The sequence below is a fragment of the Schistocerca nitens genome, chromosome 10 (genome assembly GCF_023898315.1).
Source record: "Schistocerca nitens isolate TAMUIC-IGC-003100 chromosome 10, iqSchNite1.1, whole genome shotgun sequence".
In the NCBI taxonomy this organism is placed as follows: Eukaryota; Metazoa; Arthropoda; class Insecta; order Orthoptera; family Acrididae; genus Schistocerca; species Schistocerca nitens.
This window is the reverse complement of record NC_064623.1, coordinates 219424231-219438617: the sequence shown is the minus strand read 5'-3', so window position 1 is coordinate 219438617 and position 14387 is coordinate 219424231. Positions and strand designations below refer to the sequence as shown.

Here is a 14387-nt window from a genome sequence, read left to right as displayed (position 1 = left end):
TTGCGAGTGGAACAGGAGGGGAAATGACAAGTAGTAGTACAGGGTACCCACTACCACGCACCGTATGATGGCTTGTGGAATATCTATGTAGATGTACACTCAGCGGGACACCTTCCTGGAGATTGATCTCCTCCTCTCTGATGGCTTGTGTCCTCTCTGTCCACATTAAACCCACTAACCACCAACAGTACCTGCATTTTGACAGCTGTCATCCCTTCCATGCCAAAAAATCCCTTCCATATAGCCTTGCCACCCGAGGACAGTATATCTGACTCTTGCCTAGTATGATGTAGGCCTCACTAAGGCCTTCGCAGACAGGCACTATCCCGCAGACCAAATATGCAAATATATCTCCTGTGCCATTTTCTCACACACCCTCAATCCTCTCACCAACCCCAAGAATCATCTAGAAAGGAGCGTCCCCTTTGTCACCCAATACCACCATGGACTGGAACAACTCAACCACATCCTTCATCAGGACTTTGATCACCACTCTTCATGTCCTGAAATGAGGGATATCCTAACCATGAGGCTTCCTACCTCTCCTAAAGTGGTTTTTCACCCACCCAATCTCCACAACATCCTAGTTAATTTCTATCCACTCCCAATCCCTGTGGAAGACCGGGTGCAAGACTGCTCAATCCAACCACCCAACACTTTCTATTCCAGTCCTGTCACAGGCTTATCTCACTCCATCAGAGGCCAGTCTGCCTGTCAAAGCAGACATGTCATATACCAGATCTGCTGCAATAATTGCACATCTTTTTATGTTTATATACTAACAATCATCTTTCCACTAGGATGAATGGCTACTGCCAAGCTGTGGCCAAGAACACATCAGAGCACCCTGTTGCACACATGCAGCTGAACATAAAATGCTTGATTTCAATAGTTGCTTCACAAAGTTGGCCATCTGGATCAACACATTCTCCACTCCCAAAATTATCCTGACCTCAACCTATGGTAACCTACTGTCCCCACACCAACCACCCAACAGTTTCTGCCCCTCTGTCCTGTCACCTCTGCCCTATTCAACTCCCCTCATCCTCATCATGTGCCAGCCTCTATCAACAAACCCACCCTTGTTTCTCCTCCCCTGCTCCTCTAATTTTCTGACTGCCCCCCCCCACCCCCCCCCCCCACCCAACCTTGCTGCCCTACAGCCTCCCAACACTACGTATAGCAGTCTTGTAATGCCTCCATCCAGTCCCACCATGCTCCACCAGACAGAGCTCTTCTCTCCCCCCCTCCCCCCCAGCCATATCCTGCTATCCCTCCCCTCCCCCCACTTGCTCCAGATTCAACATGGCAGTTGAATTCAGGTCCGAGTTGCCAGAAATGGCAGTGTGTGTGTGTGGAGTGTGCTTGCTTATGTGAATGAATCTGTGTGTGTGTGTGTGTGTGTGTGTGTGTGTGTGTGTGTGTGTGTGTGTGTGCACGTGCGCACAATTGTTTTCTTTTCTGAAGACTGGTCAAAAGATAACTGTGCAACAATCTTCCCACTGTGCTTGTCTGTAACTCAACGTATCATCTTTGTGGCGAGCAACACTCTACCCTTTCCCTTATATTGTTTACAAGTAATTATTTCTCCCTCTCTATTCATGTTGAAATAGTGATAAGAGGAATGACTTTCTCAAGTCAAGCCCTAAATTACATCCTCTCTTACCAATATCCTTCCCATACAATCTATTGTCACCTTCCGTCACCCCCCAAGCCTCTGCATCCCTGCCCAATCACACAAAAATTCTGTACCATTACCCCCATTATCAGGTTCCTACACTGAAATCGTTCCCCCTTTAAAACCTTCCCATGCAACCACCCACTACTGCTTACTCCAGCTCCAGCACTGGTAAATCAAATACAGCAGAAATGGCAGAGCAACATGTGAAACTAAACATTTTGTTAATCAACTAGCGTGTTTAATGCACAGCTTTTATATAGGAATGACCACCACTAAACCGGCCGAGCAGACAAATGGACACAGAACTTTCTTCCTTAGAGCACCCAGTATCCAGCTCTTGAACACAGTGCCCTAGTCTGCTGTACCACACAAGTACTAATTTCTCTGAATTCTGAACTCTTGCTCTCCAACATATCCTGGCATCCCACCAACCTCCTGAATTTAGCCTCCAGTAATGTGTCTTCCCATTCTCCCCCCCCCCCCCCCCTTTTCCTTCCTGCCATAACATACATACATACATACATCACTTCATCCCATCATCTCTTGACTGAAACAGGCTTACCAATGTACTATCTTTGACCTACCTAACACCACCTCCTTCATTGCTGTCTCCCTTATACTAAAACAGGTTGGCACCTCTCATCCCCAGGTCAGAATGACTCGCCCCAACTTTCAATTCTTCCACAACTGTTCCTCCCTGAGGAAGGAACTAACAGTTCCGAAAGTTAGGATATTTCTTTCCACTTTTAAATGAGGCTGTTGGCAGGACTACGAATATCACTTGCTGAGGATAAGTACTAGCTAGCCATTCTGTCTTCTTGTAATGAAACAAAGTTAATGCCACACACCTCACTTTGTAGGTTCTATGACAGTTTGTGAAGCATAAAGACAGGTGTGAAAATAACAGTGAACTGCAGATTGCTTGCTAACCTGGTTCCTCAAAACAGGAACTTCTCTGGGGGTAGCGTCATAATATTTAGACTTGTCATATGCTCGGTGCCTTTCTGCAGTAAAAGGCAGCATTTCAGCAGGCAGGACACTGTAGCTCAGCACGTCATCCCCTGCCTCGTTTGGGGCGTACCGTGAGCTGTCGTACGGGCGTTGATCCCCTGGTGGCAAACATGCTGCCAAATCTTGTGCAACTGCAGAAGGTATACTGTTTGATGCCTGAAAGCACAGAAGACAAATTTCACATTCCTTAGACAAATTTCACATTTCTTAGACAAATTTCACATTCCCTCAACTGTTACTCACAACATGTATAGTCAAATAATTGCAGGATTTTTCACTGAAATTTCTAACAAAATTCCAAACTGAGAAAACATTGTTATTATTATTATTATTATTATTATTATTAAAGCTCTGTCACAAAGCCATTGAAGTCTGAAAGTATGAAGTAATTAAATGAATGTTGAGTCCCTCTGTTCAGACTACAGAAGTGAAATCTAAAATGTGTAGGAATAAAATAATGAAGAATGCTCCATTAATACTAAAAAAACAAGTACAAGTCATTTAATTAATTATTACCACATAATGCAACTGATTTATTTCACTTATTTATTGTGTTATTTATTTGTAATACAGAAATGGAGTAAGTATTTTCATTACTTCACAACAAAACGTTATAAACCAGCTTTTTCTCATTTTGTAACTTTTAGTAATGTTGTATGGTTCTTTGGATAAATTTTAAACAATGTCTTAGAAAAATGACTTCATGACAAAGTTTTATATAAAAAAAGCACACATTGCTGTCAACATTCTTTTGGATGTAGTTTTTCTTTACTGTGTAAAGGTAGGTAGGAAACCCTAAGATCCACTCTGACAGTTTTGGAGTATTTGACACTGACAGTATTTGAAAATCGAGTACATGCTGCTCGAAATTCAATATTAGCCAGAGTGACTGAAAAACGAACGACAGTAAAAACCATATGGTTTCAACTTGCTAGCTAAGAGGCCTGCCTATTTACTACTTTCTGAGATTTGACTGCATACTCTGTATCACGAACAGGCAGAAATATTGCTTGTGTGAAGTGCACTTGCACAGGAGCAGGCAACTGTGGGTGAGGTCAGCCATATGCTTCTCTCCTTTGCCCTCCACACTCTTTCCCTATCATCTCATTTTCTTCATCTGCAATGCTTTAAATGTGTTTTTTTTCCTAGCTTGCATTATTAAATGAGGGAGCAGGATTTAATAGGACAGCTGAAAAGTAATCACAGTTTCTAGGAGTATTATCTGAGATACATTTAATTTAATTAGTTGCATTTATAATGAGGTTAATGTCTGGTACAAAATTTATACATACAGAAAAACGCACACACTTGCATAAATTTTCATTACTGATGTTTGGTCTTAACCTCGATTTCATCTACATCTACATTTGTACTCCGCAAGCCACCCAACGGTGTGTGGCGGAGGGCACTTTACGTGCCACTGCCATTACCTCCCTTTCCTGTTCCAGTCGCGTATGGTTCGCGGGAAGAACGACTGTCTGAAAGCCTCCGTGCGCTCTCTAATCTCTCTAATTTTACATTCGTGATCTCCTCGGGAGGTATAAGTAGGGGGAAGCAATATATTCGATACCTCATCCAGTAACGCACCCTCTCGAAACCTGGCGAGCAAGCTACACCACGATGCAGAGCGCCTCTCTTGCAGAGTCTGCCACTTGAGTTTGTTAAACATCTCCGTAACGCTATCGCGGGAAGAACGACTGTCTGAAAGCCTCCGTGCGCTCTCTAATCTCTCTAATTTTACATTCGTGATCTCCTCGGGAGGTATAAGTAGGGGGAAGCAATATATTCGATACCTCATCCAGTAACGCACCCTCTTGAAACCTGGCGAGCAAACTACACCACGATGCAGAGCGCCTCTCTTGCAGAGTCTGCCACTTGAGTTTGTTAAACATCTCCGTAACGCTATCACGGTTACCAAATAACCCTGTGACGAAACGCGCCGCTCTTCTTTGGATCTTCTCTATCTCCTCCGTCAACCCGATCTGGTACGGATCCCATACTGATGAGCAATACTCAAGTATAGGTCGAACGAGTGTTTTGTAAGCCACCTCCTTTGTTGATGGAGTACATTTTCTAAGGACTCTCCCAATGAATCTCAACGTGGTACCCGCCTTACCAGCAATTAATTTTATATGATCATTCCACTTCAAATCGTTCCGCACGCATACTCCCACATATTTTACAGACGTAACTGCTACCAGTGTTTGTTCCGCTATCATATAATCATACAATAAAGGATCCTTCTTTCTATGTATTCGCAATACATTACATTTGTCTATGTTAAGGGTCAGTTGCCACTCCCTGCACCAAGTGCCTATCCGCTGCAGATCTTCCTGCATTTCGCTACAATTTTCTAATGCTGCAACTTCTCTTACTTTGTTTATCAGGCGACAGTGCGGAACTGTATCGAACGCCTTCCGGAAGTCAAGAAAAATAGCATCTACCTGGGAGCCTGTATCTAATATTTTCTGGGTCTCATGAACAAATAAAGCGAGTTGGGTCTCACACGATCGCTGTTTCCGGAATCCATGTTGATTCCTACATGAGATTCTGGGTTTCCAAAAATGACATGATACTCGAGCAAAAAACATGTTCTAAAATTCTACAACAGATCGATGTCAGAGATATAGGTCTATAGTTTTGCGCATCTGCTCGACGACCCTTCTTGAAGACTGGGACTACCGGTGCTCTTTTCCAATCATTTGGAACCTTCCGTTCCTCTAGAGACTTGCGGTACACGGCTGTTAGAAGGGGGGCAAGTTATTTCGCTTACTCTGTGTAGAATCAAATTGGTATCCCGTCAGGTCCAGTGGACTTTCCTCTGTTGAGTGATTTCAGTTGCTTTTCTATTCCTTGGACACTTATTTCGTCGTCAGCCATTCTTTCGTTTGTGCGAGGATTTAGAGAAGCAACTGCAGTGCGGTCTTCCTCTGTGAAACAGCTTTGGAAAAAGGTGTTTAGTATTTCAGCTTTACGCGTGTCATCCTCTGTTTCAATGCCATCATCATCCCGGAGTATCTGGATATGCTGTTTCGAGCCACTTACTGATTTAACGTAAGACCAGAACTTCCTAATTAATTCCTTTATTAATTTTCATAACAGAAAAAATATCTCACAAACGTACGTTGAGCTAAACACTGACATTATTTTCGTGGCTTCACGAAGAAGACAAGGAAACTCTTGCTATGGAAAGTTCTGATAAAATGTTATTAAACGTCTTGCCAAAACGAACTTGTCTGTCAGACAAGAATTACATTGTAGATCTATTAATTCCATTTGGAAATGGCGGGGAGTATCATCTGGAGAGGTAGCAAATGGTCTTGAAAACAATCTGAAAGCTTCAGAAATTCCCCTTTTATGAGACTAATTAGAAAAACATACTCCTGGTAATTCTTTTCATAGACAGAACGCAGAGTAGGTGAATGTATTACTTTCTCTGACAAAAGCTTTCTTTCTGACAGTGCAAGCCTACTCATGAAAGCTTGCACTTTTTCACTCATGTTTTTTTTACTGGCAGTCTTAATCCAAAAAAATTTTTCAGTATGTTGATGCAGCTAAGCGAATGGTGTGGTATGTCACCCTACTTTTCCACAATTCCAATTAAATATTTATGGAACCGTCAATGTTTCAAACCACAGGCTCTCAAATAACTGACTATCCGAACAACTATTTGTGTGATGCCCCCATATTAGACAGTACCTCTTGGTGCAAAATGCAGTGAAATCTCTACAATGATTCTTCAGTGCACTGCAACTTCTTTCTTAGCAATCCACAAATCCCATCTGGATTCCTTCATTGCAGGTGATCCATCTATTGTCACTGAAACTCAATGTTCCCAGAGTAAACCAAAAGAATCGACAGCTCTCTCGACAGCTTTGAGAATGTCCGCACTGGTGATAGTGCTCTTTAATATATTGTGTCCAAAATATCCTCAATTATGTCTACATAAGCATCTGCACGTTAGACATAATTACTAATTGTGGAGCATCTGAAATGCCTGTCGAGGCATCAAGTACAATGGAAAATGGAATGAAGTCCTGCACTTTACTTATTAATTGCCAGTAAACATCACCAACTGTGGCACTTCAGCGGTGATGTACAGTCCACCACAGAACGCTGATTTCTTGCAACTGATTTACATTCAGTGGGCACAAAAGATCTGCAACGGCACTGATGCACTCTTTTATGAACTCACAGCCAGCAAATGGTTTTGCAGTTTTTGCTATGTTAGGCACAGTCTTATTGTGGTGTATACAGGACTGCATCACATATGACCCCTGCCTCATCTTGGAGGTTGTTTGTCAATAAAAGAGTCACTGAGCTGTTTACTGCCAAGTCTCCTGCAACTGCCACAGGATCTGAGGGGTGCAAGCCACACTAACATGTGGTGTACAGTTCACAGTTGACACTGCTGCAGTTGCAGGCACCTATTCACATTCACACAGTCACATGTTTGCACGACACAGTGCACACAGTCTTTCGTGGACACATCTCTAGGTCACCCATCCGTCCCTCGAGGGCCAGTTACACTCCACACTCCATCAGTCACCACAAGTCTGTACAGGCAGAAAACAGATGGGAAGTCTTATTTACAAATTAGACACTCTCTAAGATACATAAGTTTGGGGCAGGAAATATTCACAATTCTTTGAAACTTAGGCTAGTAGCTGCATATGATGAATGTATCATGATCTTTGTGGTGTCACCGCTAGACACCACACTTGCTAGGTGGTAACTTAAATCGGCCGCGGTCCTGTAGTACATGTCGGACCCGCGTGTCGCCACTGTGTAATCGCAATCCTAGCGCCACCACATGGCAGGTCACAAGACACGGACTAGACCTCGCCCCAGTTGTACGGACGACATAGCTTGCGACCAGACGTACGAAGCTTTCCTCTCATTTGCCGAGAGACAGATTGAATAGCCTTCAGCTAGTCCATAGCTACTACCTAGCAAGGCGCCATTTGTATCAGTGCTTATAGCTAACGAATATTCAAGAGAGATGTATTCCAAGGATTCATTAAAGTTAAGTATAAAAGAAGCTCCCTTCTTTTCTTTATAGTTTTCATCCAGTATCCTGTTTCAGACTTCACGCCCGTCTGTGTTAGTTTAGCGTGCACCTAGCTACCTCATTGTGTCTAGGCTGTATGGTCTAGACACAACAATCTTCACAATTTCTTTCTCCGTAATTTCTTTCTCCGTAATTTCTTTCTCCTCTTTTTCCTTTTGTATTAATGTACAAAATGAAATGCCACATGAAATGGTAGGGTTCAAGTATGCAGTCCTTATGGTACTCAAGTCATACATTTGAATGACTATTTTAAAGGCGCTCCACCAGTTGCTCAATTTGCTTAGCAGTTTACTTCTGTAGATATTCCACTGTAGTGTGTTGTCTTTCCACAATCCAAGGATGTCTCACTGGCTAATTCAATATGTTTATTTTCAACTAACTGCACCCTCCACACCTATTTGTTACCATTGTTAAACAGTAATCTATAAAAAATGTTAAAGCTAAAATTCACTATCCACACATACGCATCATCACAAAGTTATCTCTTGGAAGTTTTGCAGCACGAGCCACTTGTGGCACAGCAAACTGCATGGAAAAAAAAAGACCCTAATTCTGAGACAATTGGAAAATCCGACAGAACTCATGTTGGTTGCAACTCACTCATTTACTTCACAGATAACATTTTTATATGACGGAGTAGCAAATTACAAAACATGCAAAAAATGGGAGTAAATAATTTGACAAGTGTCTGCAACATGCTTAGCATAGGAAAGATCAAAATTGTCTCAGTGTGTATGGAGAGTCAGGAATCTACTGCAATACGTCTCTGTAAACAATGATCCAGGACTTCTTGTACTCGGTGTTGCTCGGGTATGTATTTGTTCCAATCTTCTTTTAGTCCACCTCCTTCTCCTTCTCTCCCTGTCCATCTCCCACACCCCTCTTTCTGTCCACCTCCTCTACCCCTATTCTCTGTCGATCTCCTTCTTTCTCTCTCTTTGTCCACCGCCTCCAAACCATCACTCTCTGTCCAATTCCTCTCCTTTCCTTTCTCTGTCAATCTCCTCCTCTCCCCTCTCTCTGTCCATCTCCTCCACCTCCTTATCTATGTCCTCCTGCCCCTTTCCCTTCTCTGTCTGTTCATCTCCTCCTCCCCCTTCTCTCGCCACATTATTAGCCCACCTCAACAGAGCCTGGTGGATTTTACAAACACAGTATTTCTTTCCAGATCATAATAATAAAGAGTGCTAAAGAAGTTTCCATTCAAAAGCTGTACAGTCCAGAATCGGTATGCCAATCGGGCAAATTCACTGTAAGCATTGAGGCAATCTTCCCACTAGTACATCAGGTCAAAGATGTCAATTTCATAAAAGACTGTGTCCTGCTGCATGAAGAAATCCGTAACTATTTGCTGCACATCCAACAGGAATTGTCAACCCTTCAAGGCCTTTTTTGAAGGGGTCAAAGATGTGATACTCAAATGGGGAGATGTGAGGATTGCAGGGCGGGTGCTCGAGTGTCTCCCACTCGAGTTGGCACAGTTTCTGTGTTACAACATTTGTCAAAAGGGTACACTTATTATTGTGAAGCAGCATTGAACTTGGCTCACCATTCCACAATGACGGTTTTTGACAGACGTGCTCCCCCGTACACATTCTTCATTCTCCAACGGACGTTTACCGGCGACTGTCCTTCGGCAGCTGGGAAGAGGATAACCGGATGTCGGTACTGTTCGGATACTTTCGGTAATAATGTCGCCGTAGTTTACGTTATTGCATTTACCGCACACATGTCGGAAAGACATGAATGCTCGACTAATCCCTCACTGGCACGTCAGTGCTTACGTACACGCATAGAAGTTACCCTAAGTAGTTTATACACCACAGCAATGCCCTCAGACAGAAACTGCCTGATCACTCCTTATAACATGTCTACTAAATTTGGTTGAAATTGTTCCACAGGTTTAGGGCGAGGTTTCTACCCACAGCTTCGCTCACACACGCACACGTCAAATCTATTTCACACGTATTTAACAGATTTCACACATATTTGCACATATCTGTTGCGTGAACCTCTACCAAATTTTGCCCTGCAGTTTCATTTTCACACATCTCAATGTTTACGATGTCATATCTCATGAACTGTATTTTATACAATAACATAATTTTGCTGTTACATTCAGTGGCGTATGTGAACTCTGTCTGCTAACAGTGTCACAAAAATAGTTAGTAGTAAAGAAATAATACATCACAATGTCACGCTTCGTGCACCAGTTTTCTTGCACGAACAGCAAAAATGAAAATGTAACTTTTTCCTTTCATCATTTTACAGGAGTTGTCAGCGAAAAGAACTTTCATAAATGTTTGATGTTATGTGTAAAGTTTGTTGCAAGTCACCAGGTATAATCTGTTTCTCAAATTCTGAATGAATAAAGTGTGGGTATTTGCGCATCTGGGCTACAACCTATTTCACCACCACCCCTTTGACAGGTAGGTATACATACAGTAACAGATGCGTTGATTCAGGGTATAAGTTATATCCATCCCAAATTTCATGCAAATCCATCCAGCCTTTTTGGTGTGTGAAGGTGGAACAAACAAACACACACACACACACACACACACACACACACACACACACACACAATCAAGTCAAGATACATATTAACAGAAAGAGAAGCAATTCACAGAAACTTAATCTGCACACACTACTAGCAGTAAACTGCACCTATATAATGTAATTGGGCAGATAAAAAATCTACTCACCAAGGTGTGCATAAAATGCACATAAAAAAGATTATATTTATGCAAGTTTTCAGAGCCAGTGGCTCCTTGTTCTGGCAGAATGACTAAAGAGGAAGGAAGACAGGTGGAGGAAAAGGACTAGAGAGGTTTAGGAAAAGTGGTAGATTTCAGAAACGTCCCCCAGAACTGCATGTCAGAGGAGACTTACCAGACAGGATAACAAGGACAGACTGATTTTTGGGGTCTGCACCGGATGAGATCTGAAAACCTGAGAGCTTAAAGGTGGAAGACAGGGTAATACGCGAGACAGAGATTACTGCTAAAATGTCACGGTGGCTGGAACAGAGGACACGTTGTAGCGCTGGTTCCGACCTGCGGAGTTCTGAGAAACTGGTGTCTGCAGGAAGAATCTGAATGGTGAAACAAATACTGAGGTTAGAACTGTCATGTTTTAGAGCATGCTTTGCAACAGGAATTGTGTGTTGCCAGTATGCACCCTCTGCCTATGCCCATTCATCCTAACTGATAATTTGGCGGTAGCCATGCTGACATAAAAGACCAAACAGTGTTGCATTAACAGCTGGTATATGATGTGAGTCATTTCACAGGTGCCTCTCTCTTTGATAGTACATATTTTGCCAGTTACTGGGCTGGTGTAGGTGGTGGTACGAGGGTGCACAGGGGAAGTCTTGTAGGGTGGACAGAGGTAGGAGACATAGGGTAGGGAGATGGGTGCAAGAGGAGCATAGGGTCTGACCGGGATGCTGCAGGGATTGAGAGAGTGACGAAAGGCTATTACAGGAGTGGTGGGCAAAATCTCAGACAGAATGAATCTCAATACAGGGCACGATTTTAGGAAGTCACGGCCTTGTCAACGTAGCCGATTAATATGTTCGAGAACAGAATAGTAATAAGTGACAAATGTTGTGCTCTGAAGTTATTTTTTGGAGGCATCGGCAGTACCAGGATTGGATGTGATGGCCCAGGAAAACTTCTTTTGAACAAGGTCTGTCTGCTATGAACATTTCCTCAGTCAGCATCTACCTGATTCCACATCTATGACATCCTTCCTGTTCACCTTCATCAACTTTATACTTACCACCAATTACTTCACACTTGAGGGGCAGAAGTGCAAACAGATTGGAGTATGGCCACAGGAACCGGGACGGCTCCTTCCTGTGCCAACCTTTTCGTGAGTTGCTCGGAGGGGGCTTTCCTGGGATCCGTAAGCCTTGAGCCCCTGGTTTGGTTTAGATACACTGATGACATCGAAATATGGACTCATCGTGAGGCTGACCTGTTAAAATCCCTGGAATCTCTAAGTACCTTCTCCCAATTAAATTTCAGACGGTCCTATTTCAAATCCCTTGCCACTTTCCTTTATTTTGATCTTGTCCTCACTAAAGGAAGGCTACACACTTTTATCCACATTAAACCTACTACAAAACAACAGTATTTACATGCTGCCAGGTGCTAGCCTTTCTATGTCAACCTTCTCTCCCATACAGCCATGGCATTCGAGGGAAACATATTTGTTCGGACACACACTATTTACAGCAATTTACCACCCTTCTCACCTCAGCCATCACTGAATGTAATTACCTTCACTGGATGTAATTAACCCACCAGCCTAACTCAAAATAAGTTCTCCCAGGTCATCACATCCAATCCTGGTACTACTGATGCCTCCAAAGACGAACCTTGGAGCACATCACAGTATTACACTGATCTGGAATGTGTTAATCAGCTACTGTGACAAGGCCATGACATCCTGAAATGAGATTCATTCTGTCTGAGATTTTGCCCCCAAACATACAATAGTTTTTTGTCACACTCCCAATCTCTGCAATATCCTTGTCAGACCGTATGCTCCTTCTGACCCATCTCCCTGTCTATGGCTCCTATCCCTGTGAATGTCTCCACTGCAAGGCTTGCCCTATGAACCCTCCTACCACCACCTATACCAGCCCTATAACTCGCAAAATATCAAAGTGAGAGCCACTTGTGAAATGATACTTCATACACCAGCTGTTATGTAAACACTGTTCAGTATGACTACCACTTAATTATCAGTTAGGATGAATGGGCATAGGCAGAGGGTGTATACTGGGAACACACATACTGTGTGTTATACTGGCAACACACAATATATGTGTCCCCGGTATACACCCTCTGCCTATGCTGATCCATCCTAACTGATAATTTGGTGGTAGTCATGCTGATGTAAAAGGCATGCTCTACAACTTGACGGTCATGACCTCGGTGTCTGTTTCACCAAAAGTGCCATATGGAGTCTTTCCCCAGACACCAGTTTCTCAGAACTCTGCAGGTTGGAACTGGCGCTACAACGTGTCCTTGGTTCTCGCCACCCATCTGGCCTTAATTTACATTAATTTCTTCCATCTCAGCATTACTTCAAAGTGACTACTCCTTTCTTCACTCTGTTTTAGTTTTGTACATCTTTCTTTTTCTGTCCTGTATATTTTTGCTGTCCCCCTCCCACCTCTGTTACATACAATGCACTCAAGCTTTCACTCTTTATCAACTCATTCACAATATTTTAGCACTAATCTCTGTCTTGCATATTACCCTGTCTTTCGCCTTTAAGCTCTCAGGTTTTCAAATCTCATCCAGTGCCGTCTCCAACTATCAGTCTTTCCTTCTCATTCCATCGAGTAAATCTCCCCTGAAACGCTGGTCTGGGTGACTTTTCCAAAATCTTCCCCTTTCCCTAAACCTCTACAGTCATTTTCCTTCACCCCTCTTCCTTCCATTTCAACCCTTCTCCTGGAAGAAGCAGCCACTGGCTTCAAAAGCTTGCATAAGTATGACCTCCTTTTACAAGTGTGTTCTGCCACAACTTGGTAAGTAGATTTTTCATCTATCCAGTTACATTATATTGCCAAAAATTGATTATGTTCATTGTTATATTAGTAAACTATCACAGTACAGAAGAGCTTCTGTAGTTTGGAAGGTAGGAGATGAGGTACTGGCAGAAGTAAAGCTGTGAGGACGGGGTGTGAGTCGTGCATGGGTAGCTCAGTTGGTAGAGCACTTGCCTGCGAAAGGCAAAGGTCCTGAGTTCGAGTCTCAGTCCGGCACACAGTTTTAATCTGCCAGGAAGTTTCATATCACTGTACTACTTACTATTATTTGTGCTTACACCAGTAAAACTGTGGTCATAATGTGTGGAGAAGTCTGGTGCAGTATAATGATGATGACAACAGGTGCCTAGGTCCACTGTTAATAATGCTGTTATGAATGGAAATTCTCAGGAAAACACTAAAATCAATCGTCATTATCATAAGTGCATAAATCAGACAAGGTCCCTTTGTCAAAAGGCCTCTTCTTTAAAGGTCCAAGGATGTTAATCAAATTTTGTTTACATAGTCACTTCCAACAGGCATCAAACAAGCCAGTTATTTAAATAAGGAAAATCATAAAAACAAAGCTGACTAAATAAAAAGCACTGATATAAAAGTCAAACTACCATACAGAAACCAGCCGACTATAATCTGCTTTCACCATCCATATATGGCAGGCAGATGCACATTTCAGAGTAGGGTATCAATTGGTGCTCTGAGAGTGAGGGAAGACATTTGGGATAGTCAATATGGTGCACTGATGTTGGGAATCATTTACAGGATAAAATATGATGAGGAAACTTCAACAGATGGAAAGTACATTCGAACTCGAATAAATGTGGCCAAATGCTCAAATGCCTATCTTTCTGCTGCCTGTACACAGTGACAACAATTCTGAACCATATCTTTGCCGTACAGGATTGGGTCAGGGCAGTCCACAAGGCATGTGGTACTGGCCAATAATTGCTGCTAAGAATCTGAAAAAATAGAACTGCAATCGCATCTCAAATACATTTCATCTCCAACCCAAATACTAGAAACACGATAACTATACAAAGACTATTACATTCACCAAG

The 14387-nt window shown here is 42.7% G+C and overlaps 1 protein-coding gene across 1 annotated transcript in view; it reads right to left on the bottom strand.

The window, feature by feature from the left end:
• Positions 1-14387, bottom strand: part of LOC126210020 (uncharacterized) — a 161887-nt gene that overhangs the window by 96349 nt on the left and 51151 nt on the right. Inside the window, exon 4 of the mRNA XM_049939124.1 lies at positions 2612-2848. Coding sequence (XP_049795081.1) covers positions 2612-2848 — 237 coding nt within the window. The remainder of the gene's footprint in view (positions 1-2611; positions 2849-14387) is intronic.